The sequence below is a fragment of the Pleuronectes platessa genome, chromosome 17, assembly GCF_947347685.1.
Source record: "Pleuronectes platessa chromosome 17, fPlePla1.1, whole genome shotgun sequence".
Lineage (NCBI taxonomy): Eukaryota > Metazoa > Chordata > Actinopteri > Pleuronectiformes > Pleuronectidae > Pleuronectes > Pleuronectes platessa.
In genome coordinates this window covers 5,273,012-5,297,764 of record NC_070642.1, presented here as the reverse complement: position 1 = coordinate 5,297,764, position 24,753 = coordinate 5,273,012, and the positions used below count along the sequence as shown (strand labels likewise).

Below are 24,753 nucleotides of genomic sequence, written 5' to 3'. Positions count from 1 at the left end.
GAGTGCAAGGCACACGGCACCATGAGAATGTTGATTAGGAGAGTGACTTGAAGGGCACAAATCCATCCTGTCTGACCTTGCAAATAAGAGCCGGCTCAAGGCAAAGCCCTGGCCGGCCTTGTTCGGCCCTCTGTTTGAAATGAGGCCTCAGACTGTATCCGACAGGGATGCACCACAACCCGATAACTCTTGAATGCAGTGAGTTGCCTGTGTGTTGTTTTGCAGACTTGAAGCCTCCAATGGCTTTGAGGGATGAATATAGTATCAGAATTGAATTGAATGAAATGCGTGGGTGTGCTGACTATCACACTGACTCCGTTTCCGTGTGCTGTTTGGTTCTGAAATAGATACAAGTCATGAACTCGTGTGACTGAGCTGCAGTTGACTCAGCTGATGATGATTAAATGTCATTAAATCGGAGGGGAGGGGAGGTCGCTCTGCTGCCACTCTCGCTCTAGGACACTGTGGGGGGGGGCAGAAGAGAGGCAGCTACATGTGACATGAAGCCTCTCAAGTCAGCTCCATACAGTCTTCTGAGTTCATCACATGTCAATACAACACCCATACCTTGTCTTCCATCTGGTGGACAAAACATGAAATAACATGTGTATTCTTTGACCATGCAGCCAGAGAGCTCAAATGTAGCAGCCAGTGTACAGTTTAACAGAATAATGTCCTTATGAACCAATTTAAGCCTCTTAACTTGTGTATACACTTCACAGCAAACATATCAGGGATGTATGTGAGAAACTGTTCATATTATATGTATTTGGCAGCTTTGGTTAAAAGTAGGTTAGCAAATTTAATTTAATACACCACCTTTCTCAATTCAGAGTTAAAAGTGCTTCACATGAGTAAAATAACACCAGGGACTAGTAATACACTATGAATGTATACAATAAAAGACTGTAAATAACAGACAGATAATAAAACACATGGATTCAAACACTGCAATGCACATGATGAGACAGGAGCCAGGACAGGAGTGTGAATAAATGGCTTTTGAGTTGTTTTTCAAAGGCTTCATAAATGTATAGGGAGAGTAATCCATAACGTTTGGGCCTCAACTTTGAAGCACCAGTTGGCCCTGGTCAGAGGATCCATGTTACCTTTCCTATGGATCGAGCAGGTCAGCAATACTTCCTTCACGTGAAAGGACTTCATGGCATCTTCTGGTTTGAAAAAAGAAATGTCTACATCCAGGGAGGGTGCAACAGGGTAGACAAGACAGGCAATTGTCTGGTGCCCCAAGCTGGAAGGCTGCCTATAGAAAGCGTTGCTGGTCCACAGCAATTATATGTTTTTAAGAACCCCCTTAAATACTTCTATGTCGCGACTTCAAGAGAACAAACGAGTCACTGAGAGGCTGAGGTCAGGCCTAAAAGTTTGAATGACGTGCTAATCAAAAAAATGACTGAAATACTGAAAAATACATTTCAACGTTGAAACTTTGAAAGAAAAACCCGATCATCCCATTGTAATGTACACAAACTCATAGATTAAAGCAATCACAGTGATCAAATGGAAAATAGCACAGGTGCTCATTTGAACTATAACCCTGCCTATATCCCATGTGATCTACTTCCTGCCAAATTAATGATCAAATGATTAAAAAAACAAATGATAAATAACAAAAAATCGAAATAATACCGCTAAAATACACACACATTACACCTTGTATCGTAACAAATATAATAATAGCAAAATTATTCTTTAACTTAAGCATTGCTCCTACAGCGGAGGTACAGGAGACTCCAACAACACCATGCTTGAAACTCCTAAATGAGGCCAGATGCCGTTCTGTCTAAATTTGTGTGTATGACGCATCTGGGATGGTTACATGGGGGTGCTCGGCTTTGTTCAATGTAAGGACCCACAAGGTCCCTTTTGCCTGGAGCCCCACAGGCCCTTCAAGTGCTCCTTTCTGCAACCCAGAAGAAATAGAATGATTCCAGATTCAAGAATTTATTGTGATTAATGATTGGAAAATATTAAATCTGTCGTGGCGAACATTCTATTATGAAAGACTTGCAGGGTAGAAGTTACAGTCCTGCATTCCGTTGGGAAAAGGCCCACGTTCGTCTTCATCAGCTATAAGGGTGAACACTAGAGGGCGACGTGCTGTAAAACTCAAAAACATGAAAAACAGGAAACTGTTTGGAAAAGTTTCAAAACAAAACTCCTTCGGGGTACAGAGGGCCCCTCTGAGAGGGTTACTTGGCCGACGGGTGTGGGTACAGCTGCATTAACTATTAATCGACGTCAACAATAAAAAACAAAAAATGTTAATTCTACCTAATAAACAGAAATTTGATTATTTATTTGCTCCTCCTTTGTTGCACTCCATGTTTCACTTTCTTGCTGACATGACAAACATCTCCACAAGCGAGTTATATAACCAGGTTTGATCCAGTGGTTCGTTTTGCTTATAATAAAACGAACTTACTTTGCAGTTTCCTGTTGACGTGCAGTAGTTTGACAAGGTTACCCGGAAGTTATTCTCCCCATCCCTGCCTAAGCTCTGATTGGCTGAGGTGGCGCTGCTGCTGATGTGGTGTTCACGGCTCAGAACCTGTCCGGCTGATTCCAACCTGTGATTCAAACTCTTTTGTCGCTACAACAGGAACTCGCGAAACGCAGTAAAATGCCTTATTTCCAGACTTGGGAGGAGTTCGCCCGCGCAGCCGAAAAACTGTACCTGACAGATCCCATGAAGGTGCAAACACGTAATTTTATAACCACGGTTGCGATGCTAGCTGGGTAGCTCGTTAGCCTGCTAGCTCGTTAGCGACGCCACCGTGCTAACCGTTTTTTAAACTTTTGAGCTGTCTGATTAACATGTTGGTGTCGTGTCTACAGGTCAGAGTGGTTCTCAAGTACAGACACTGCGACGGCAACCTCTGCATTAAAGTCACCGACAACTCCGTGGTAAGGAAACACACTTTTTATATCTAATAGTCATCAGTCCATGTCACAAAATGTTATAAAGTAGTTGTGGTTACGTTTCCATTTGTGAAATGCTAACTCATCAACTTGGACATATTACAGAAGGTATTTCATAAACTATCTATTGCAGTTCCAGTGAGTAGTTCAATTCAATTAGAGTCTGTGAAATATGAATTTTGATGGCAGTTAATACTTCACTGTGACTTGTAACATGGTCACATCCAAAAGGAAACGTTAAGTATGTATGTTGTATCTGAGGATAATCCACTCAAACAGCAAGAACTAGTGTTATGTGGACCTATTTGTCTTGACTAATTGTATTAACACTCCTTCCCACAATGCACCAGTGCACTCATCTGATGACATGCTCATAGCTTTGCTGGTTTCAACCCTATGTAAAAGCATTAGACAAAGCATTGGACAAAAAGTAATCAGAATTGTGTGCTCCGGAGGAAAAGTCAGTGATCACCAAAGTTAGTAGACTTAATCCTTTGAGGAGCTAGGGCTGGATGATAAGGGGGGGGGGGGGGGGGGGAAATCATATCACAAAATTTGTTTTTCTATTGGTCTATATTGATATATATATCAAGATACAAATCTAATCAGCGGCACTGCACTGAGGAGTATCACTATGCAGGTCAACAAGAGACTCCGCAACACTGGAGTCGATGCAGTGCTGCGCCATAATCTGCGGGAAGAACTTCTGTCTGCAGGAATTTGACTCTGTACTGGTTTCTATCCCTCTTCACACACAAGCTGAAAATCACATGGGATATTCACCATCTTGTCCTATGATAAGTAGTTATCAATCCAATATGTTGGATCATGTCTCCGGATCGCTCCCCTCACTTTAACCCTGATGTCCTGTCTGTGCGCTTTACGTTACGTCTCGTGTTGTGTAGCAGGTTTAAACGTGTCTCATAAACTCTAGAGCGACTCAAACTAACACAATCAGTCTTGTATGTCTCAAGTAACTTGTGATAATTCATGGTGTTACTTGTTAAAGTGTAGAGTGAGCGCAGGTCAGAAGAGTGAGGAGGAGGCAGACTCAGACAGAGACACAGGACGACTGGACCTGTATCTTGTATCAACCATGTCATGACATTTTCATCTGGAAGATTACACATATTCAGACAACTGCTCTTGGGGGTCAGTGGTTCTGATTTCACCACTCAGTATCTGGTGTGTCCACAATAAGCATGGTGAAATATAGTTAAAGGGCATGAGGACAGCTGAAAGTTGGACAATCAATTCTGCAGACTGAACAACCCCTCGTGGCTAATTCCATTTGTTGCATTGTGGTGCTCAACAAACTTTGAAATGTTGTAGTGTCCTTTTTATGCGACCAGCCCAAGTCTTTCCTGTGCAGTAACCATGGAGTGTGCTCACTAACACACATTTAAAGTTCTTTTATTTCAACTATTGAAATCTGTTTTCTCTCAGTATTAATTTCTATAAAATGTCAGGAAGAAAGGAACATCTGTGTTATGTCTGTTATATTTAGGGCCCTTGAAAGCCTTCTAGTTACTGTTACAATATAGCTGCTTTCAGACCTGCTCTGGCCTCATTCAGTTTATTTTCCATCTCTACAGTGTTTACAGTACAAGACAGACCAGGCCCAAGACGTGAAGAAGATCGAGAAGCTCCACGGAAAACTGATGAGGCTCATGGTGTCCAAGGAGACGCACAGTGGTTCCATGGAGACCGATTAAAGATGCTCTAGGAACACTGACCTTCTCGAGCACCTGGACTGAGTTCAGAGGACACAGTGATTGTTGAGAGCACACTACCATGGGAGTCTGAGAGAGGGGCGACGGTGAAGAGGGACTGTGGCGAGGGGGATTTGGCCACCTACACTCATTTAATGCTGTCAGAGATGCGACGTATATATATGCTGTATATATTTTATTCTCTCAGGATTTGTTTATGAGAATATAAATTCTTAGTCATGAATATCCTGTTATCCTACTTTTCACCGTTAAGCATTTCGATCACATCTTTGATAGTATTTATACTAAGTAGGGAAGGCTGCTGGGGACGTTTAGGAAATCTAAAGATGAGGGAAGGAGTGGGGATGGGGGAATCGGGGACAAAACATGTATGAAAAAGACAAATCCCCTGCAGCTGTCTAAGCAGTCATGATTTCTTAGTTTGCCTTTTATGCCTTTTATTTATTTGTAAAGGGGATAAAAAGGACGGACAGTGAGGCCATCGCATGTCTCACCTATTTACATCTTTGTTGCTATTTTTGTTTTTCCTCGTGGACTTGTGCCACATGGATGAAGCAGGACCTTCTGATTTAACTGTGGAGAAGTCGACGATTTCAAGCCCCCATGCCTCCAAATGCCATTTCTTAAACAGGAAATAATTGCGTTACATGTCCAATAAATCTTTATTTACCCCAGTACAGCTGCTATCTCTCCCATATTTGTCTTGTGGTGTGGTGTGTTTTATTCTGTTCAAAGACCAGAAATGGGAAACGTGCTCAGAAAAAAAAAAACTGAGCCATATTTGTTTTTCAAGTTGTCAATATTAGATGTAGCTCTATAGAGCCAAAAGCAAAACTGCCATAAGTACCTGACAGTTGTTGATCTGATGATGACACCGCTGTAACCAATCCAGCTTTAGACTGAGTAAGGCCCTGCTTTCCAACTTCACATATGGACACAGAAATAAAATTGAAATAAATGTAGAAATACATAAATGGCCTTTTCAAAACAAAATGTTCATTCCTATACATATATTTATACTTGTATTTATTTATACTTAAGTCAATTGCGTTGACCATTGCTTGTGGTGTTTATTTGGCCCTTTGAGAAATTAATTTGGTCCCATACACCATGAATCCAGCCCACTGAAGAAACTGGATGGATGATAGATCGATAAAATGATAGATTTTATGAGGCAAAAGTAAAAGACAGTGAATTTCACCTTTTTACCATAAAATACAAAACTTAGATAAAAATCTTACCGAAAACAATACATAATAGTAAAATATAATATTAGTATAACAGTGTATATCACTCTGTAAGGCTCAGGCATTTCCCTTTCCAAACTTATTTAGCATTGCATTACTGCTAGATGACAAATGATCTACAGAGAATACACAAGTTATTAAAATATATTAATAATAGTTAGACCCTGTGTATTCCATGTATTCATTTGCACTACAGTTGCTGTTCTCAATGAACTGAGGCTCCATGTTGGCTCGTCCCCTTTCACACAGTGGTCTGTCCCCACACGACTAGGACAGAGTTCAGTAAACGAACGGGAGCAGAGAGGCAGACGGAGAGCAGCAGCAGCAGCAGCAGCCAGGTGAAGCCAGAGGAAAACCTGTGTTACATGTGAGTTGTGTCGTCGTTTATCTGAAACAGATGCTGAACGGTCAATATCAAGCAGTGGAAACAAAGTGGAAATACGTGGTTACGGCTGGTTTCTGCTGCTGAAGGCAAACTGGTCTTTTACTGGTTCCGAGCGTCGACATGCAGGGTTTGGATTCACATTCACGTCCCCACGACCCAGTTAGCTCACTTCAACAAAGTGTGCGCAGATAAAAAAGTGAACTTCGTCGACATCAACACGCGTCGTACTTTATTACTGTTACGTAAACTTATCACTGTCCAGCTGTGTGTTTTACGTAAACTAGCGGAAATACAGTGAAGCGAGCAGATGAAGTAGCCAGAGAGTAGTTTTAATACAGTGTCGTTCTTTAGCTTACATTACACACTTCTAATGTCAGTGTGTGTGCAGTGTTGATGGGGGGGGGGGGGCTGCTGGTGCTGAACAGCCCCAGTATATTCTAGATTCTAGAACAACACAAAAAATTTGAGGAGCGTGACAAGTTTGTTTATGAGGACAGTTTGACAGGTCCTCAGAGTCAATTGTGCGACCTGCAGCCATTAAGGTGTTAGCATCATACAATCTAGCTCTACACAGTGTGTAGGAGCTGTAAGCACATAGGAGGTGTTTGCGCGCGCACGCACATAGGAGGTGTTTGCGCGCGCGCACACAGACACACACACACTTTCTCGTTTTCGTTAACTCTATAGGACCTTCCTTATTAAAGGGATAGTTCACCCCCAAATTCTAATGTAGCAGAAGTATTGCAGCAGAATCCAATACAATTGAAGTTACTAATGACCACTTCTTAAAACGTAAAAAAAACACTGCTCCTGTGGTGTCATGAAAGTGTCTGCGAGGCCTGTTATTCAAATTCCACTCGAAAAATCTGTGTAATTTAAGCTAAAAACATGGTGTAAAGTGCGCCATTTTGAGTGAAATTTGAATGTCGGGGCTTGCAGACACTTGGATGACACCACAGGAGTAGCATGGAGGAAAGGTGTGCTTTTTTCGGATTTTTTTACGTTTTAAGAAGTGGTCACTAGTAACTTCAATTGTATTGGATTTGGCTGCAACACTGTTAACCCCGAACTCCAGAAGTCATTTGAGGATTCAAACATTTCACCTACCCCTCTATCGGCATAGTGGTGAGTAGATAATGAGTGAATTTACATTTTCGGTGAACTATCCCTTTAAGGTTTTTGGTCAGTTGTGATTAAGTTAGGTTAGGGTGAGCTATGAATTGATTGTGGTTAAGATTAGGGATACTAATCTAAACTACTAAACTCAAAAGGTGCTTAGCTTTAGGACCAGCTCCCGATGTAAATATAAAGGGCTTATTGTAGGGCAAAGAAAATCGTACAATTAAGATGAAACAAACTGGGGAAAACAAAAGAATGGGGTTTCATATAGTGTGTATTTGTGCGTGTGTGTTTTGGTTTACATGCCTGCAGGCCTCCTGTATGAGTTAACACGTTCTTTGTCATGCAGCTCTCAGTAGCTGTGGCCTGGTCAGCCTGTTCTTTATTAAATCCTCTCAGTGGACCACAACCACAATAACAGTAACAATAACCCTTTTGTTTGGCTGCCTCCACATTTTTCTCTAAACTCATGACTAATAAACTCTGCCTGGCCCAGTCTCACATTACATCACTGGTAGAGAAAGTAACACTGAGACCTGTTAATTGTGTTATTGTCCTTTAAATATGACAGATTTAATAAAAAATCAAGATCCATATGTTATTTCCTGGGAAATGTCTTAGAGCAGGCCATTTACACACTTCCGTGACGTAAGAAGCGGTTTCTGAATCTGATGTGTCATGTTCTTACAAACTCACAATACCAACCAATGTAAGAGAGGTTCAGGATAAGAATACATGTGCTTGCATAAGGCCCATTATGTCTGCTAAACACTGTGGTGGTCAAAGTCCATCCCTGTGGTGAAGCATTGTGATTTCAACATCATGCTATTGGGTCAGGGACAAGGATAATAATCAGAATTCAGGCAAAGACGATCCAGTTAAATACAGACAGGTCCTTCAAGAAAACCTCACCTGACACTGGGGCTGTGGGAGGGTCAAGTGCAGGTCAAGTCTGTGTCCCCAAAGGTAAACCCACATAACATGTCGGGGGACGTAATTCACAAACACCAACTATCTAATCAAAGAAGGGGAACATCTTGAGAAACTGTTCAAATCCAGGTGAACAAAGCTTGTGGAGAGACAACCAAGAGTCCGAGCTGTAATTGCTGTAAAAGAGGCTTCTGCAAACTAAGGATTTGTATATTTTTGTAAATTAGAGATTTCAGTCTGTGATCCTTAATAAATATTACCCCCAAAAATCTAAATGGGTTTTCAATATAATTATATGTTGCTAAGTGTAGATTGATGAGCCAAATTGAAATGAAATGAAATACCTCACCAAAGGCTAATGTTGTCAAGTATTTGGTGGAGGTAACAAACAGGGAAGGGGTCTGAATACACTCTGATGTGACAGTTCATGTCTTTTTGCTGTCTCACCCTTTACCTTGTCCAGCTCTGTCTTCCTCCATCCATCCATTCTTGTCCTGGTGTGGACACTGAGCACCATGTTCACAGCGGTGTTAGTTGGTGTAGTGGTTGGAGGGCTTATCTACTACCTGGTTCAGAGGAGCAAGATCCAGGTTCTGAAGGCCGTGGATGGCTGGTGGGTAACTGGAGCAGCCCCTGATGGTGAGGAGGACACCACCATCCACCCATTTGAAGTCACCACCAGTGATGAAGAGCTGGAGGTCAGATTCCCTCCTAGTTTGTCATCATAGCATTTATTCGTGATGTAGTTAACCACAATACAAATTGAAAGATTGTGAGAGCCTTCACATATCTTCTTGTCTTTCCTGTCAGGACCTGTATCGTAGGATAGATCAGACGCGTCCTGTTGCCTCACTGGAGGACAGCCAGTTTGAATATGGCTTCAACTCAAAGTATTTGGAGAAGGTGGTGTCTTACTGGAGAAACGACTTTGACTGGAGGAGACAAATTGACAAAATCAACCAGTACCCCCACTTTAAAACCAAAATTGAAGGTGAGGCCGCACTGCTGCCAATACCTTCTTGAGGAAGAGACTGTCATATCTCCAACCTATTCATACTCAATCAAATTCCATACAGGTATTGATGTCCATTACCTGCATGTGAAGCCCAAAAAGGTGCCAGAGGGAACTACTGCTATTCCTCTGATAATGGTTCACGGCTGGCCTGGGTCTTTCTATGAGTTCTACGGGCTGATCCCACTGCTTACAGAGCCAACCAACCCAGACGACCTTGTGTTTGAGGTGGTGTGTCCCTCCATACCAGGGTATGGTTTCTCTGAAGCACCACAAAAGAAAGGTGAGTGTGGGAGTTTCTGTTCTTTATTTCCTCATTGTTTGTCTTTTGTGCATCATTTCCACAAAATCACAGCTGGATAAAATATGCATTCTCTTAGTAAAAGAGTATAAGAACTGACAATTTAAGGATTTTTATTAACAGTTTAGTTCTAGACGCAAAACATAGACTGTATATAAAGATGGACGACGCGTTTCCACTTCCTTCCACTATACAGAAGAGATCAAGACACTTCAGCTTCACTTATGGGGAGCTGTAATATCTGAATGTGTGTGTCTGTGAACAGGCTTTGATTCAGTTTGTGCGGCGAACATCTTCCACAAGCTCATGAAGCGTCTGGGTTTCCAGCAGTTCTACGCTCATGGAGGAGACTGGGGCTGGCTGGTCACCACCAACATGTCCCAGCTGGAGCCCAAGTAATAAACACTTCACCTGCCTCGACACTCTAATATATAAATGTACATATGGTTTCTTATCATTTAGAAATTTCACAGCATATCTTGTTATCATAAATTGTCTAGTTTAATTTCTGAAGTGTACAACCAGTTCTCCTGGAAACACCAGCCCTCTGATTATACAGTATTGACATAGAGTATTTGTACTGCTCTTTTCCCAGTGTTAAACTTGTGTTTTTTTTTTCATACCTCAGGATAGTCAAAGGTTTGCATTTGAACTTTGCCCCAGCCTCAAAGCCTGGTCTGCGCATGGTTTTATCCATCATGCTTGGCCGCCACTTCCCTAAACTCTTTGGCTTCACTGACCTGGACATTCAGAATCTCTACCCTTTCATGGACAAAGTGCTGGTGGAGTCCCTGAAAGAGAGTGGCTACATGCACATCCAGGCCACCAAGCCTGACACCGCGGGTAAGGATCCGGGGCCTGTTTCCACTGAATTTGAAGCAGGAAAGCTGCAACTTGCAACATGAGATTATTTTCTCTTAACTGATCAAAATGAATAACCCACTGGCCCTATGTGTGATCTATGTGTTAGTAGAAACTGGCTCCAGGAGCAGAGGTTTTCAAATATTAATCTCCATGATCCACTAACACTACAAGTAGGGTTATTTACAAGGGTTAAGTAGTCTAATCATGTACAAATAGTTTTGACTGATTAGCACATTTCTGACTCTGAGTTTCCTCTCAGGACGAGGACTGAATGACTCCCCAGTGGGTCTGGCTGCCTACATTCTGGAGAAGTTCTCCACATGGACCAACAGTGACTTCAGGAACCTGGAGGACGGCGGACTAACCAGGTACCCAGTGGGGAGTCAGTGCTGAAATCTGCCATTAACTACATCCCCTTCATTGTCATCAGTATGAAGATGTTGTATCAAACTATCATTTACAAATAAGCATTAGTAGTATATCATGTATTTGGTGGTAGCTGAATATGCATTGAATTGTTAAATAGGATTGTTTGGAAAAGGTTAAGTCAGATTTCACCACAGTAACAACTCAGTGGCCTTTTAGCAGAACCATTCTTGTAATTGCTATATTATTAAATATTGTTTGTGCAATATGTTTTAGGAAGTTCTCTCTGGACGACCTCCTGACTAATGTTATGATCTACTGGGTTTCTGGATGCATCATCCCGTCTATGAGGTTCTACAAGGAAAACGTGGGCAAAGGTCTTGATCGTCCGCACGTTAAGTGAGTGACAAAGAAAGAGTTTGTGACCAATTGGTGACAAACAAACAAAATCATTAACACTGTTTGGGCACAGTCACACATACCTGATGGGAAGCGAATATTGCAGGTCAAAGTCCCAAACTTGGACTCCACACGAAGCTGTGCTGTGATTTGCTTCGTCACAGCAGACAAAGGTTTTATGTGCCTCCTCGCTCTCACAGATTGGAGGTGAAAGTGCGCCGAATGTTCACCCACCGTGCCCTAATGCAGGCCAACCAAATCACTTCCTTTTCTGCCCACTTTCCAAGACATGTGGTTAATAAAATAATCATCTTATTTGTTATGATGCCGAACAATGGCAACATATGAAAGAAATTTATTTTTTATGAAGAAAAGTCAAGTGGCCTTCCTGTGCACTCGCAGTCACAGTGTCGGAGAGCATCAACAACTCCACACATGTAGTTTGTTGTGGACAGGGAATATACACTCACACACAAAAATATATCTATTTAAATGACTCCTTATGACACAAGTAGTTGGCCGCAGATCTGTCACAGGCAAATCTTTATAAACCTCTATGTGGAGTTCAAAAATGAATGTTCAACAGGACTATGTGTTTAAAATTGTCACACATTTTCACAGGACATTTTTATTATATCATGTTTGCCTGACTGTTAATCGAGGTAACTGGACTGGTGGAATCCATTTTAATTCATATAAGGTGTTTTTTGTTTAGATATCAAGAATTGGCATCAATCATAATTTGTTTTTCAATAATAGTCATTTATTTGTCAAATTAATCAATTAGTTTCCAGACCATTAAATCCTCTTTTTATAAAACTAAATAAACCTGATTTAAATCAGAAGCGCTGCTTCCTTAATAGGGGAGAGCGGGGTAATGTGGGACATCGGGTGATGTGAAACACCCCCTGTATCTAGGCAACGGAACACATTTGTGCTAATGTGACTATTATGTTTAAAAGCCCCTCCCATTCCCCCCTTGCAATGAAGGAGAAGTTGGTGCAGGTGCTGTGAAAAGTATGTTTTTTCACAAAAATGTGTTTTTTGCATCTAAAAGTAAATTTTCTTGCTTTGAACTTAATCAACTGCTCTGTCAAAACAAATTGAATCGGGTAGAAAAAATTATATCATACATGTTGGTGAACTTCCAACATATAAAACCATGTGATTGATGCTAGCTGAAGATTTGCCTGAATTGATAAGAGATGTTGTTTTTCTAAAATTGTGGCTTCGGGGTAAAGTGGGACAAATGCTGTGGGGTAAAGTGGGACAGTGTCTCACTTTACCCCACCATGAAGCACAAGTTAAGTCTTAAACATATTTTAGTGTTATATTACATTATATTTGTTTTATTTTTAATGTCATAAACATTGTAGAAAAGCCATCATGCCAAGAAACTACACCAGGAAGACAACCTGGGGCCAAACACCCCTCGCAGAGATGGAGAGTGCAGCCACTGAGGTCATGCAAGGAAAGAAGTCCTTAAGAAAAGCTGGAAGGGATATTGATAAGACAACCCTCAAAAGATTCATAAAGAAAAAAGAGAAAGGGAAAGTAAAATCAGTAGCCTGGGGTGCAGTAGCTGAGGTAAAGAGAATATTCACAGATGAGATGGAGGAGGAGCTTGCCAAATACTTGAAACAACTAGCTGACCAGTTCCATGGCCTTGCTCTAGTTAAGTGCCGTGAACTGGCATTTGAATACGCAGAGAAAAACAATATCCCTGTCCCTGCCAATTGGACGGAGAAACAATGTGCAGGTAAGCTAGGATGTGCAAGAGATCACATGAATCATAATAATCCTAAACGTGCTTAATTGACCAATCCCCATGATTCTGTTACTAGTCCGATATTAGTGGTTGTCAATCTAGCTGTCGGGATTTTAACTATTACAACATGTGTTGTTATGGTAGTTTTAAAGTGGAAAAAGTAAGTGGACCACTTTACCCCGTAGCTGGGGTAAAGTGGGACACAAGACCACTTCTTTTAAAAGAATCATAATTTCACTGCCCTTTGTCCTGAAGACATTCTGATCATTTCCATTGCTAGAAAATATCCTGAATTAATTGGAAATGTGTAAATTTTACTGATATATCATTTTACCTCGCCTAGAGGGGAGCAAATGTAAAAAATGTCCCACATTACCCCGCTCTCCCCTATCATTCGTTGTTTCCAACAGTGATATCCCACCAATCGGCTGCTCTGAACAGCTTGTTCAAATATTTCAGTTTCATGTTCTCAAGAAGCTCATGAAAGCAGAGTCCGCCATAATTAACTCTCATCCTCTCTCCTCAGGATACCTGTTTATGTTCCCACTGGGTTCGCCTCCTTCCCCAACGAGTTGATGCACACGCCTAAACTGTGGCTCAAACCCAAATATCCCAAAATCATGACCTACTCTCCCATGGCCCGCGGCGGCCATTTTGCTGCCATGGAAGAGCCCGGGCTGATGGCTGAGGACATCCAGAAGTTTGCCAAGGGAGTGGAGAAGAAAAAGTAAGAATAGACAGTGGCATGATGAACAGGTGAATGAGCTAAAAGTATGAAGTACAACACAGTACAACGTAGTGGTGCGCACTACGTAGACAGATTAAAGCTAGCAAGCATTGTGTCTAATAAAGTGTAGCTCAGTGAAATTCCTAATCATAAAGTCAGTCTAATTCGGTGTTAATAAAAAAAACACATCAGTTTCACTGGATCTGTTGACTGCAAAATTTTGAAATTCAATGTATATGAACAAAAATACTTTGTGTGAGTATTTGTAGACCTGGTAACCAACCTCTTCACTTGTACCCAACAAATTAAAGTGAGAAAAGCAGACCGCAGTCTCCATTCATTATTTCTCCCACTGATGCTTACAATGTTTCTGACTTGCCCACAACAAGCTTTGTTTATTCAGCAGCTGCAGATGCGAGGTCAGGGGGCACCTGCTGTTATGGTGTTGACAGCATAGACAAGGTGCCAGGCATTCCTCTAACTAATAACATAAAACATCTTTAATCCAGTTACAACTGTGATACTACAACATCGCCTTAAACCCTTAATATACATTTAATCTTTCATTTTACTTGTTAGTGTTCAAAACATGTTATCTCATTGGTTTATGTCAATTTGCCAACTTCAAGTTTTACAATTTACGAGACTAATAGCACTGATCATTATTGTGATCTGTGAAAGATATTTCAGTATTTTATCTCCTCAAAAGGTTTGTTATGTTAAGTACTTATAATATACTCCGTTTGCTTTATTAAAAAAATACTATAAAGTACTTTTTAGTTTTCAGAATATTAGTATCCAGAATACATTTGCTGTGCTAATGCATGGAAGTTAAGTCATTCAAGATGTTTTTTTTAAAACTTCGATAATATTTTGATTTAACTGGGATGTGAACAGTGCTAAATGCTAAAATCCAGGGTAATTTTAAACCATATTATTTAAATTAGATTTTAATGCAGTGTATGTGACAAATCGTAGAAGACGGGAATGACATATTGTACCTCACATAATGAACATGTACTGTACACTGAAAACAGTTTCCGTGGACATCTACATAGCCCTCATGGTAAAGGTATGTGTCTTGTATTGTGTTCATATATGTGCTTCACTCACAATTCATGGTGCTTTTGAACATTACCTAGAGTTTATTCTATAAAGGACATTCAGAAGCCAACACCCACAGTGCTGTAAAAGCCCTGACCTTAATTTTCCTTCACATCAAGAACAAACATTAAAGTCTGACTTTAATGTTTAAGATTACTGCACATTTAACCTTAGACAAATCACTGATGATGAGAACTCATTAATAGATGACAAACTCTTAAAAGAACGGCTGCATTATTAGTGAAATACAATCATTTAAGCTTATAACTGGAAAGAGTTGTAAATGGTGACAACGTGATTGCAGCCCTGGTCCAAACTGATCTTTGCTAGTTGTTTAGTAATAGCAACTGCATGTCTAGCTATACTGAATGTTCTTAAATACGTACATTATTATACATTTGCAGGTTTTGGTTAGGTAAAGGAGAATTGTCAAACCTATAACTCAACTGAACAGTAGATAAAAAGATGCAGGGCTGTCATGCAGGGTTTTCAAAATAAAATGCTGTATTCAAGTTGGCTGAGATCTGAACCCACTAAACTGGGAACTGGAACTATGGGTAGAGACCAAAATAACCTGCCTTAGAGAAAGTTGGCTTCAGGCTAAGTTGATATGATTTGTGGAACAGTGGCTGCAGGGATGGTAAGTTCAGGACAGATCTGGTTAGCTTATGGAGTTGATATTGCATGTGCCCAAAATGCTGGCGGTGTGCGGTCGCTCACAAAAACAGGATTATTGGCCGTGATGCTGATGCACATTCGTTCATATGAAGGTCACAGATTCATTCCAGCAAGGCTAAGATGCCCCAAATATTCTCATCCAAACCAAAGTGTATTTCCGCTTTTCTTTCTTAGTGGTCAATGTCGCAATGTCCCAAGCTCCTGACTCCCCCTACCACTGTCCAGCTGTTAGCAGAGCTTTGAGTTTCCCAAGCCCCCCAGTGCCCTGGCTCGGTACACCCTCCCACCCAGTGTTGCACTCCCCCAGGCCTGACGGCCTGCCTGCCTGCTCCTTTTGGCAGTCCAACAGCCAGGGGAGGATCAGGACGACCGGGCGGCCGAGATAAGGAGCATATGAAGTTCCCCACATTACCTCACCCGATAAGGAAACAAGCAGAGAGAGAGAGACTGGGAAAGAGAGGGTCAGACTGGGAGGAATTCTGTAGATGGACGATGATGTGCAGAGAAGCAGCAAGTGACTATGGCGATTTCAGCAGTTGTTTCAGGGGCCTGAGTGGAACTGGGGTGCCACAGAGGTCCAGTGAACTTTGAACAGGAGCTTAGAAGAGCTTGAATGGAACGGTCCTCAGTAGGTGCATGAAAAAGATCACAGAAACAAATGATTTTCTTCAGAGCAGCCGAGTAACCTCAGCTGTTTTTTAGCCAGTATTTTACCAAATTACCTAAGGAATGATAGTCTGAAAACATACTTTTAAACAAGGAGAAAGCAAACTTTAATCCATCCAATAAAAATAGACCGAACAAAAGTGATTGAAGTTCTTTAAAAGTCTGCTGCACTGCTTAGGCAGCATCCATGGCCGTTAATCCTCTGGAAGGTCTCAGGACGGTCGCAGTGAATCACCAGCTCGTCTTGAGCTCCACGGCGGAGCTGCGGAGCCAGCAGCCCTCTGCAGCCGGCAGCCCAGCATCTCTGCACAGACACAGGCAGAGCACCCACAGCAGCCGGGAGCCTCGAAAGTGGGTGAGTCTGCATTAACTGTCCAATTTCAAGCCTCCTTCACGTGATGAAGGTGTGTCCTTTCTTTAGATATATGCATTAATGTACATTTTGTATTGTACTTTTTCTTTTTGTGTATAAATGCAACAGAATTTAAATGCAAATGTTTGGCAGGTCATTTGCAGCTGAAACAGAAGCACAATACTAGTTTCAAACACTGATCTGTCAATGCAGCAATTCATGATTCTGAGCAACCTCAATTGATTTACTGTTCAATTGTAATAGCACATATTTTCCATAAGTAAAACTATGGGAGTTCATGCTTCTTAATCAGAAAACAAAGTTTTTTGCAAAGTATTAGTGACTCATGAGGAAATTCAATACTTTTCAACACATGGATACACATCCTGTAATGCAGATGTGAGCTTTTCTGCAGCAGAATGTGTGAAGGATGAAGGATGCATCCGGCCCTTATCCTCGATTGAATTAGTTTACATGTCTGGCAGTCAGATGAGGTGAGGCTCTGATGTGGAAAGCTGAGGAAGGTTCGTAAATAAAGGCATGAATCTCCCCATATTATTTCAGGATTTGATAGAAGCAATACGAGAACCAAACCAGGGAAATTCATTTGACGTGAACTAATAATTAATAGGGAAGATGTGTGGATGACAGTTTATTCTCTGGTAATCACACAGAACGTAAATTATTTTCAAGCACTAAAGCACATTTCCTTTGTAACTCCACACAATTCTTTCCAAATGATTCTATTGGTGCCTTGAATTTCAGCAGATTTTTCAGTACTTGTAACTGGCTCATTCTGTTCTACTGGAAGAATCAACCTCAAATGAAAGTTACAATGATGAAAGTATTCCTTGTATGGTTTCGATGAGGAGTTGGTTTTATTATATCTGAACACGTCCTCTGCTGTGGGTACAGTCTACGTGTGGGTCCAGGCTTCACTCTGGTCCCATCTGTGGGTCTGCGGTCCAGTCCAGGACGCTGAGGAATCAACACTCCCCAGAGAACGCAGCACGAGAGCGGAGCCGCGTACGCAACCTGCGACAGGCCTTCCACAGTCTGCAGGTACATCACACACAGCAAGTGTTGAATTTCCCACCACTTTATTGAGTAAACAATGAATACTTTATTCCCTGTATAGCCCCTTGCTTCCTGTTCTTGGTTTTGAATTTGATGTCAATGTTAAAAGAACTTGGCTGACCAAAGTGATTTCCAAAGTAAAAGGTATAACAAGAAGACAGCAATATGTAATATATAATAATATATCAAATCTGCTCTGATAATGATGTTCTCAACTTGAAAATAATACCGAAGAGAGATTTGTTTTTAACAATGATTTGAAGCGTGCAAGAGAGGGGGCAGATCTTATTTGGAGTGTTAAGCTGTGCTCAGCTGTTCCACAAGCTTGTGGCGGCTACTGCAAAGGTCTGATCGCCTCAGATCATGAGCCTAGTGTTAGGCACATCTGGGAGCAGCTGAGTGAGTGACCTCTACAGCTGGAGTGTGAACATGAAGGAGTTCAGCTAGGTAAGGAGGTGCCAGTACATTCAGTGATTTCAAAGTTAATATTTTAAAATCAATTCTGTAACATACAGGAAGCCAGAGTGATGACTTCAATTTTAGCATCTTGAGTTTTTTTCTAAATGCATTCAGTGAAATGTTGGACCATAAATTCAATTTAAAGATGTCGACTTGCTGTATTTTTCTTTAACAATTTGCAAACTAGATTATCTCCCAACAGTCCGCTAAATTCAATCAAGCCTCACAAAATTGGATACACTCATTGATTTCAAGATCATCAAGATCAATGAGTAAATCCCCATTGAAATGAGTGACAATATCAAAAACACTTGCAATGTTAAATTAAGCTATACATTAATTAGCTTTCTCTGTTCACATCCATTTCAATATTTAACACCTTCTTTCTTCGCCCAAATCTCATCAATAAAGTCTGAATTAGAGCAGATCCGACCCTGCCCACTTCCTCCTCTCTCCACAGGCGGCTCTGCCCTCAGTTCCACCTGACACCAAGTTATCCAAGCTGGATGTTCTGGTTCTGGCTACTAACTACATAGCCTATTTAACAGAGACCCTGGACCAGGGGGAGTTAGTGGCTGAACACACCCTGTCGTCCAGGTCAGGAGGATACCTGCATCCTGTGAAGGTACGACTGGGAACCATCAACCTAATGCCACCCCTACACTACACTGACTGGTACTGATATATACATTACATGGAGTGCTGCATATGCTAGACCAAAAGATTCAAGGTATACGTTATATAAGGTTTACATTTTGGGTAATTTTTATCACACTGATGTTTATCAAGCTGTTAATTTTACCTGTAAGTTTAATTGATGCTTTAAAAATACAGTGACATGTCGTGATTGACAGCTGAGAGGTGCTCGTGATTGGATGAGTGCATATAATTTCGATACTTTGGCTCCACCCCAAAATCACTACAGCTTGAATTCTGGATTCAAATGGTGTAAAATGCAAGATGGTGGCACCTGTACCTTGGGTATTTTAGCGTCATTTTTGTACCATGGGAGAAAGTGGAGATGTGTCATCTATCTTTATAAACAGTCTGTAAGTGGGACATTTTATATAGTATGACCTTGTCATTGATGACGTCATTGGGGCACGGTCACATGAGGCAAACCCTTCGCCTTCCGTGCTCTTCACTTCCTTTCGGTGAGGTTGTGAAGTTGCTTCGCGTTCAGCTTTTGTAAACTTTGACCTGTGATGTGAGCAAATATTCAAAATCAATCCGTAAAGATGATTTAATCATCTAAGATGGGAATTCTGATTTGATGGTTTAGTGCTATTTTTCACTGCTTGCTTGTTAAATGAAAATGTAAAGGTCACAACTGCTTTAAGTTTCTCTAAGTAAACTGTCACCTCATCATAATTTCACTGGTTGTCACAATGACTGTCAACATAATGTCACATTTGGCGTTGTCACATTTATCCTGACGTGTTTGGACTTGTGATGTTGTGCCGTCTCCTCAGAAGTGGCCCATGCGTTCCCTGCTGTACTGCGGCAGTGTGGGAGAGCTGCTGGCAGGAGGTATCTCAGCCAATCAGACGCTCCCACCTGGACGGATCGGGACAAACCCTCTGACAGCTGCTGCAGTAGCAGACAAAGAATGATAAATAGAACACGTGACATAACTTTCACCCTGTGTCTTATTCTGTTTGTTAACTGGCCATGTAGCTTCTCTCAGTGGTGTTAGACACATCAAAGCAAAGTGTTGCAATCAGACAGTGATGAGGAATGAAAAGAAGCTTCTTTAAAAACAAATGATCAGCTTGGTTCCCTGAATAAAGTCTTTCAGTTTTTGCTTTATGTTGATGCAAGGGACAGGATTTAAATTCACAATTTACATTCATGTTGGAAAAGACAACGAATTGTAAAAACTAATTTCCTTTGTAATTATTTAATTTAACAATATAACTAAAAAACTAGTAAATGCCCTGATAAGTTCAAGGCTTATTGTTTATCTTGCTTGTACAAAGGCAAGGGTTTTCCTGCCATATGAGGACTAAATAAAAGGGAAAACACACAAGTTATCACACACACACACACACACACACACACACACACACACAACAGATGAACCTTTGGTGAATACATCCCATCACTATCTGAGCATTAGACAGCAGGTTGTCAGGAAAGGATTTAATACAAGGAAATTAAAAGGCTGCTCCAGTTGACTCATTATGCCACAAATCACTACATGGAATGAACAGAGTATCTGTTATCTTGATTTAGAGCTTGTTGAGTTTTTATTACATTTTGACTATAGATGAGTTTAATTAGCGGCTGTGCTTTAAGAAACGAAGTTTGTTGGGTTCTGTTTTGTTATTTTGGTGATTTTGTGTGTGTAACCGTGTGTGTGTGAGAGAGAGAGAGTGCGTGTGTGTGGCAGTGAGGGAGGGATTGTTGTGGGAACACAGCAGATGTGAACTACTACATATCTCTGCAGTAATGAGCACTTAGTTCTTTTTACAACTACAACAACAGGATGTAACCTTGGAGTAAAACAGTGTCTAAAGTAACCGTGTGTGTGTGTGTCGGTTATTTCCGCGGGCTTCACAAGACAAACATGTCAGAGGAAGAAACAACCCCACTAAAGTCGAAGTAGACTTCAGTATGTTCAATTCAACTTCACTTCAGTCACTGAAGAAGAAGAATTTCAGGCTACATTTCACAAAATTGTGAATAAAGCTTATTTGTTACATGATGTAAATGTGTATGATCATTAACTGAAACACCTACAGGAGTCCGATGTTGCAGTGAGATGTCATCACCAGACAAACACATTTAAAATCAGCAGGTAACTATCAGGGCCCATAACTCTTTGAAATGGCTCCCACTTAAGTGCAGGCCCTCAAATCAAGCAGTACCAAATTGCTCCCACTCATAGATATCACTCTCTTAAATATGTCCGATTTTTTCACATCAGGATCCATGAATTATTCCCTGGGGCTGAAAATCTCTTGAACATAAATGTTAAGGAAAACATCTGGAACTGCTCTAAGATTAAAAAACATATATATATATATATCCTTGGCAGAGGCATCAAAGAAACTATTCCTCTATTTTTCTGCAGTATTACTACTTCAACTGACAGTGTGTCTGTACTTATCAACAGCCGCTCACAGAGTTGTGACCTTTAAGTTTTAGGGAGTGACAACATTTGTAACAACACTGACATAAAACCTATTGATCATCTATAGCATTAAAGATACCATGTTGCATGTATAACACAGCTTCAGATCAAAGCTTTGTGGACTGATAAATATTAAATGTTTATATTAAAAGCTTTATCATCACATTAGCAACATGTTTAAACTGAAGGGCACAGAGCAAAGTGCAGACTCCCACCAAGACCCGACAGTCCTAGCCTGATGTTGTCATACTCACAATTCTAGTCAGAATGTGAGTCTGATACCGCTCCATTGGGCTGTGATTATGGGGCGTGTTTCAACCAACCAATCAGAGCAACGTAGTGTGTGACTCCCACTCCCATGTTAAACCTTTGTGCGGGTCACACCGGAGGCTGAAGCGCCGCGCTGCCTCAGGCCCTGCAACGATCGTTTCGGCGTCGAGTCTACTTTTTCCGCTTGACACACTGAAAAATGATTTTAAACTATATTGATGACATATTTGATATGATATAAATGATCAAATATGCATCCCATACTTTGAATTCCCCTTCTGTTGTCCTGGAGTTTTAATTTTACCAATGACTATTAAATGTTCCCCTCTGCCCATCCACTACAGCCACACAAGCAGTGATAAAGATAAAAAGAGGGGGGGGGGGCTACTTATTCTCCACATAGGCTTGAGTGGAGAATACGTAATTTACCTTCGACACCCGACATTTAACGGAGCAAACAGCGGAGAAGTTCTTCAACATGGATGACATTAAATTAATCATTGAAGTGGAGAAGTACAGTGAGTTGTATGATCCTCGGAACATGTTGTATAAAGACAACAACAAAAAAGACAAATGTTGGGACGCTGTTGCTTAATGTTGGAGCAACAAGTAAGTATATGCTTGAATACTACTGGATCAACCGGTGATATTATTAGCGCTGCCCGGCGGTTCAGCGTCGCTTCAGCGTCCGGTGTGAACAGCCAAGCGCCGGCGCGATAGGGATTAGCGCGGCGCGTTCTCTGTTCCTCTTTCAAAATGAATGCGCTGTCGATGTCTTCTTAAACAGACTCAATGGCAGCATCTACACATCTCAGCTCTCCAGCAGCAGGCATGTTTGTTGAAAACGAATTCAACCCAAGTGCACTTTGATGACGTGGTTGATTACGTTACTGTTGATCATCTGTCCATCATCGTATAAAGCCCGCCCTGACAAACTGATTGGTCCGACCAGTTTCTGTTCGGGCATAATTTCTATCCAACGGAGCGACTCCATACCGAACTTCCCGACCTCAAATGTTGTGGGCGGGGCTAAATTTGTCTCGCATGCAGGCTACCGTAACACGTTAATTATGCTCGGAAGATTGCATGTGTGTTGTGTATGTTTTGTATGACGGCTGTATTGTGTGTTTATGCTGTGTCTGTTGTAAAAATGTTTTACTGCCTTCTTGGCCACATCTGTCTTGTGAGAGATTTAAACTGAAGATCTCTTAAATGAGATCTTTACCTGGTTACAGAATGTTCATGGGGTTAACTATTCTAATGTTCAACGTTTTTTTCATTAACCAAACTAATGATCCTCTGCCATGGCAGCACATTCAAATGACTTTAGATCCTCGTAACACTTCTAAGCCTTCTTTTGTAAAAGCTTCTCATTAATTAAGTCTCATTGGCTCCTGTGACTTTAACAGCAGCTCAGGGTTATTGTATGATTCTCTGGGTGCTGGAGGGCAGAGTGCAGGCATCAGGTCATGTGAACATGTAGGTTCAAATGTCTGAACAGCTTGCTGACAGTGTGAAGGAGGTAGACACTGAACTCAGTTCACCTGTAGTAAGTGTGACAGGACCTGGATGGTTCTGACTGATGTTACATCTCCATGTTAAAAAAAGATAAGAGCAGTTCTCTTTTTGGCCATGCTGCCATGTTAGATAGATAGATAGATAGATAGATTACTTTATTCATCCCCGAAGGGAAATTAAGTCGTCATAGCAGCAGGTATATTTGAATACAATAAAATACAATACTATAGAATAAAATAAAAATTATTGAGGTAGAAAGAATAAATAGATAGTTAGAGATGTTTATGTCTGATCGTTTCCACCACACTAATCTGTCCCAACAGGGACTGGACAGATGAGTGCAAAATGTATTAACCTTCATGGTCCCAGAACTGGGAATCCTGAAATATGCTGCGAGATTGTCTCCCAAAAGAAACTAAAGTTTAGTCCAGTGCACAAACATAAGCTCACAGACAGAGTCTCTGAGTTTCAGCAGACGATACTGAGCTAATTCTAGGAGTCTGAACTCGGATGCCGTATTTATTACATATGCACTGAAATATCTTAAGGATTGGTTTAAAATAGTGTTACTCAACACAAAGCTGCAGTTTTTCTGTCCTTGTCAAATAATATCATGCTCTTGCTGTTGATATGATAAAACCAAGCTTTTTGTCCATTCATAAATATCACTCTCCAGAGGTTTATATTGAATATCCTCACAGCATGAAGTGAAACTAGTCTTACACAACCAGCTGTAAGGAGAGAATATGAGATCAAATATGTTTTAGTTTTTTTTAAGTGAATTCTCAATTAGATTTGATGTTCAGTTCAGGATAAGTACATTTGTCAAATGTTATCCCAGAAATTCTCCAGTCATCTGTGCTTTTCATTGATTATTGGGAAACAGGGAAATGTATAAGTTGTATTTCCCACATTAATTGAAATGTGAGGTCAGCTGCATGCAAGACATAAAAACACCCAAATTAAATTTAAAACATTTTATTCATTAGTCGACAACATAGTACAAACCCCAAACAGAGTAAAGACACTCCTCAGGGATTGACCCAACAAACAATTATCTTCTGGTGTTTAATTCTACCCATCTGCGGATGGGGGCACAAAGCTTATCATCACGGTGACAGATTCAAGGAAAAGGCCCTGACCAATAAAAAGTCACTTCATTTATACAAGTAGAAGCTCCTCCTCACAGGAGAAGAACGTTTATCCAATCGGCTCTCTGAGTGTGTGACCAGGCTGGTTGAACATTCTGTCTCCATCAATCTGCATGAGGACTTCTTTGAAGTCTTACAACACAATGACATCTTGTTTCTGCTCAGACTCAAGAAGAAGCTCTTGAGTTTGAAAACCTGTTTTCCCAGTGACCCCCGTCTTCTGGTCAGTAACAACTATAGTCTCTCTGCTCCATCTGCTTGACTGACCCCTGCTGTGAAAACCTTTTGTTTTAGCAAGAGGCACAGGAGTCTCTAAGCAAATACACATCTGAGCATTGTGTGCAAATACACATTGTGTTACAAGTCTAACTACAGAAACACATCTTGTAACAATATTCTCTATATATATACACACTTGTCACTCTTTCATTAAACTTATCTAAATACAGAATGTCCCATTACAGTCCATTTTCAAATATCACTATAAGTTGTATAAGTTGTATTTCCCACATGAGTTTTCATTAAAAACTTAGTGGTGGGTGGAGCCT

General features: G+C 40.9%; 2 protein-coding genes and 1 pseudogene across 2 annotated transcripts; all 3 read left to right on the top strand.

Annotated features, from left to right (window-relative positions):
- The first annotated feature begins 2,518 nt into the window (after nt 1-2,518).
- srp9 (signal recognition particle 9) lies at nt 2,519-5,353 on the top strand. Its single transcript, XM_053444841.1, has 3 exons — nt 2,519-2,716; nt 2,860-2,928; nt 4,539-5,353. The coding sequence occupies exons 1-3, from the start codon at nt 2,645-2,647 to the stop codon at nt 4,656-4,658; spliced, it is 261 nt and encodes an 86-aa protein (XP_053300816.1). The 5' UTR covers nt 2,519-2,644; the 3' UTR covers nt 4,659-5,353.
- Nucleotides 5,354-6,129: 776 nt separating this feature from the next.
- Nucleotides 6,130-14,118, top strand: ephx1 (epoxide hydrolase 1, microsomal (xenobiotic)). The gene is made up of 9 exons (XM_053444833.1): nt 6,130-6,290; nt 8,821-9,055; nt 9,168-9,348; nt 9,434-9,652; nt 9,936-10,065; nt 10,299-10,513; nt 10,794-10,902; nt 11,177-11,299; nt 13,594-14,118. Exons 2-9 carry the CDS (start codon nt 8,873-8,875, stop codon nt 13,796-13,798), a joined length of 1,365 nt encoding a protein of 454 aa, XP_053300808.1. The 5' UTR covers nt 6,130-6,290; nt 8,821-8,872; the 3' UTR covers nt 13,799-14,118.
- A 1,646-nt stretch (nt 14,119-15,764) lies between these two features.
- Nucleotides 15,765-20,652, top strand: LOC128460607 (transcription factor 23-like; annotated as a pseudogene).
- Nucleotides 20,653-24,753: the final 4,101 nt, after the last annotated feature.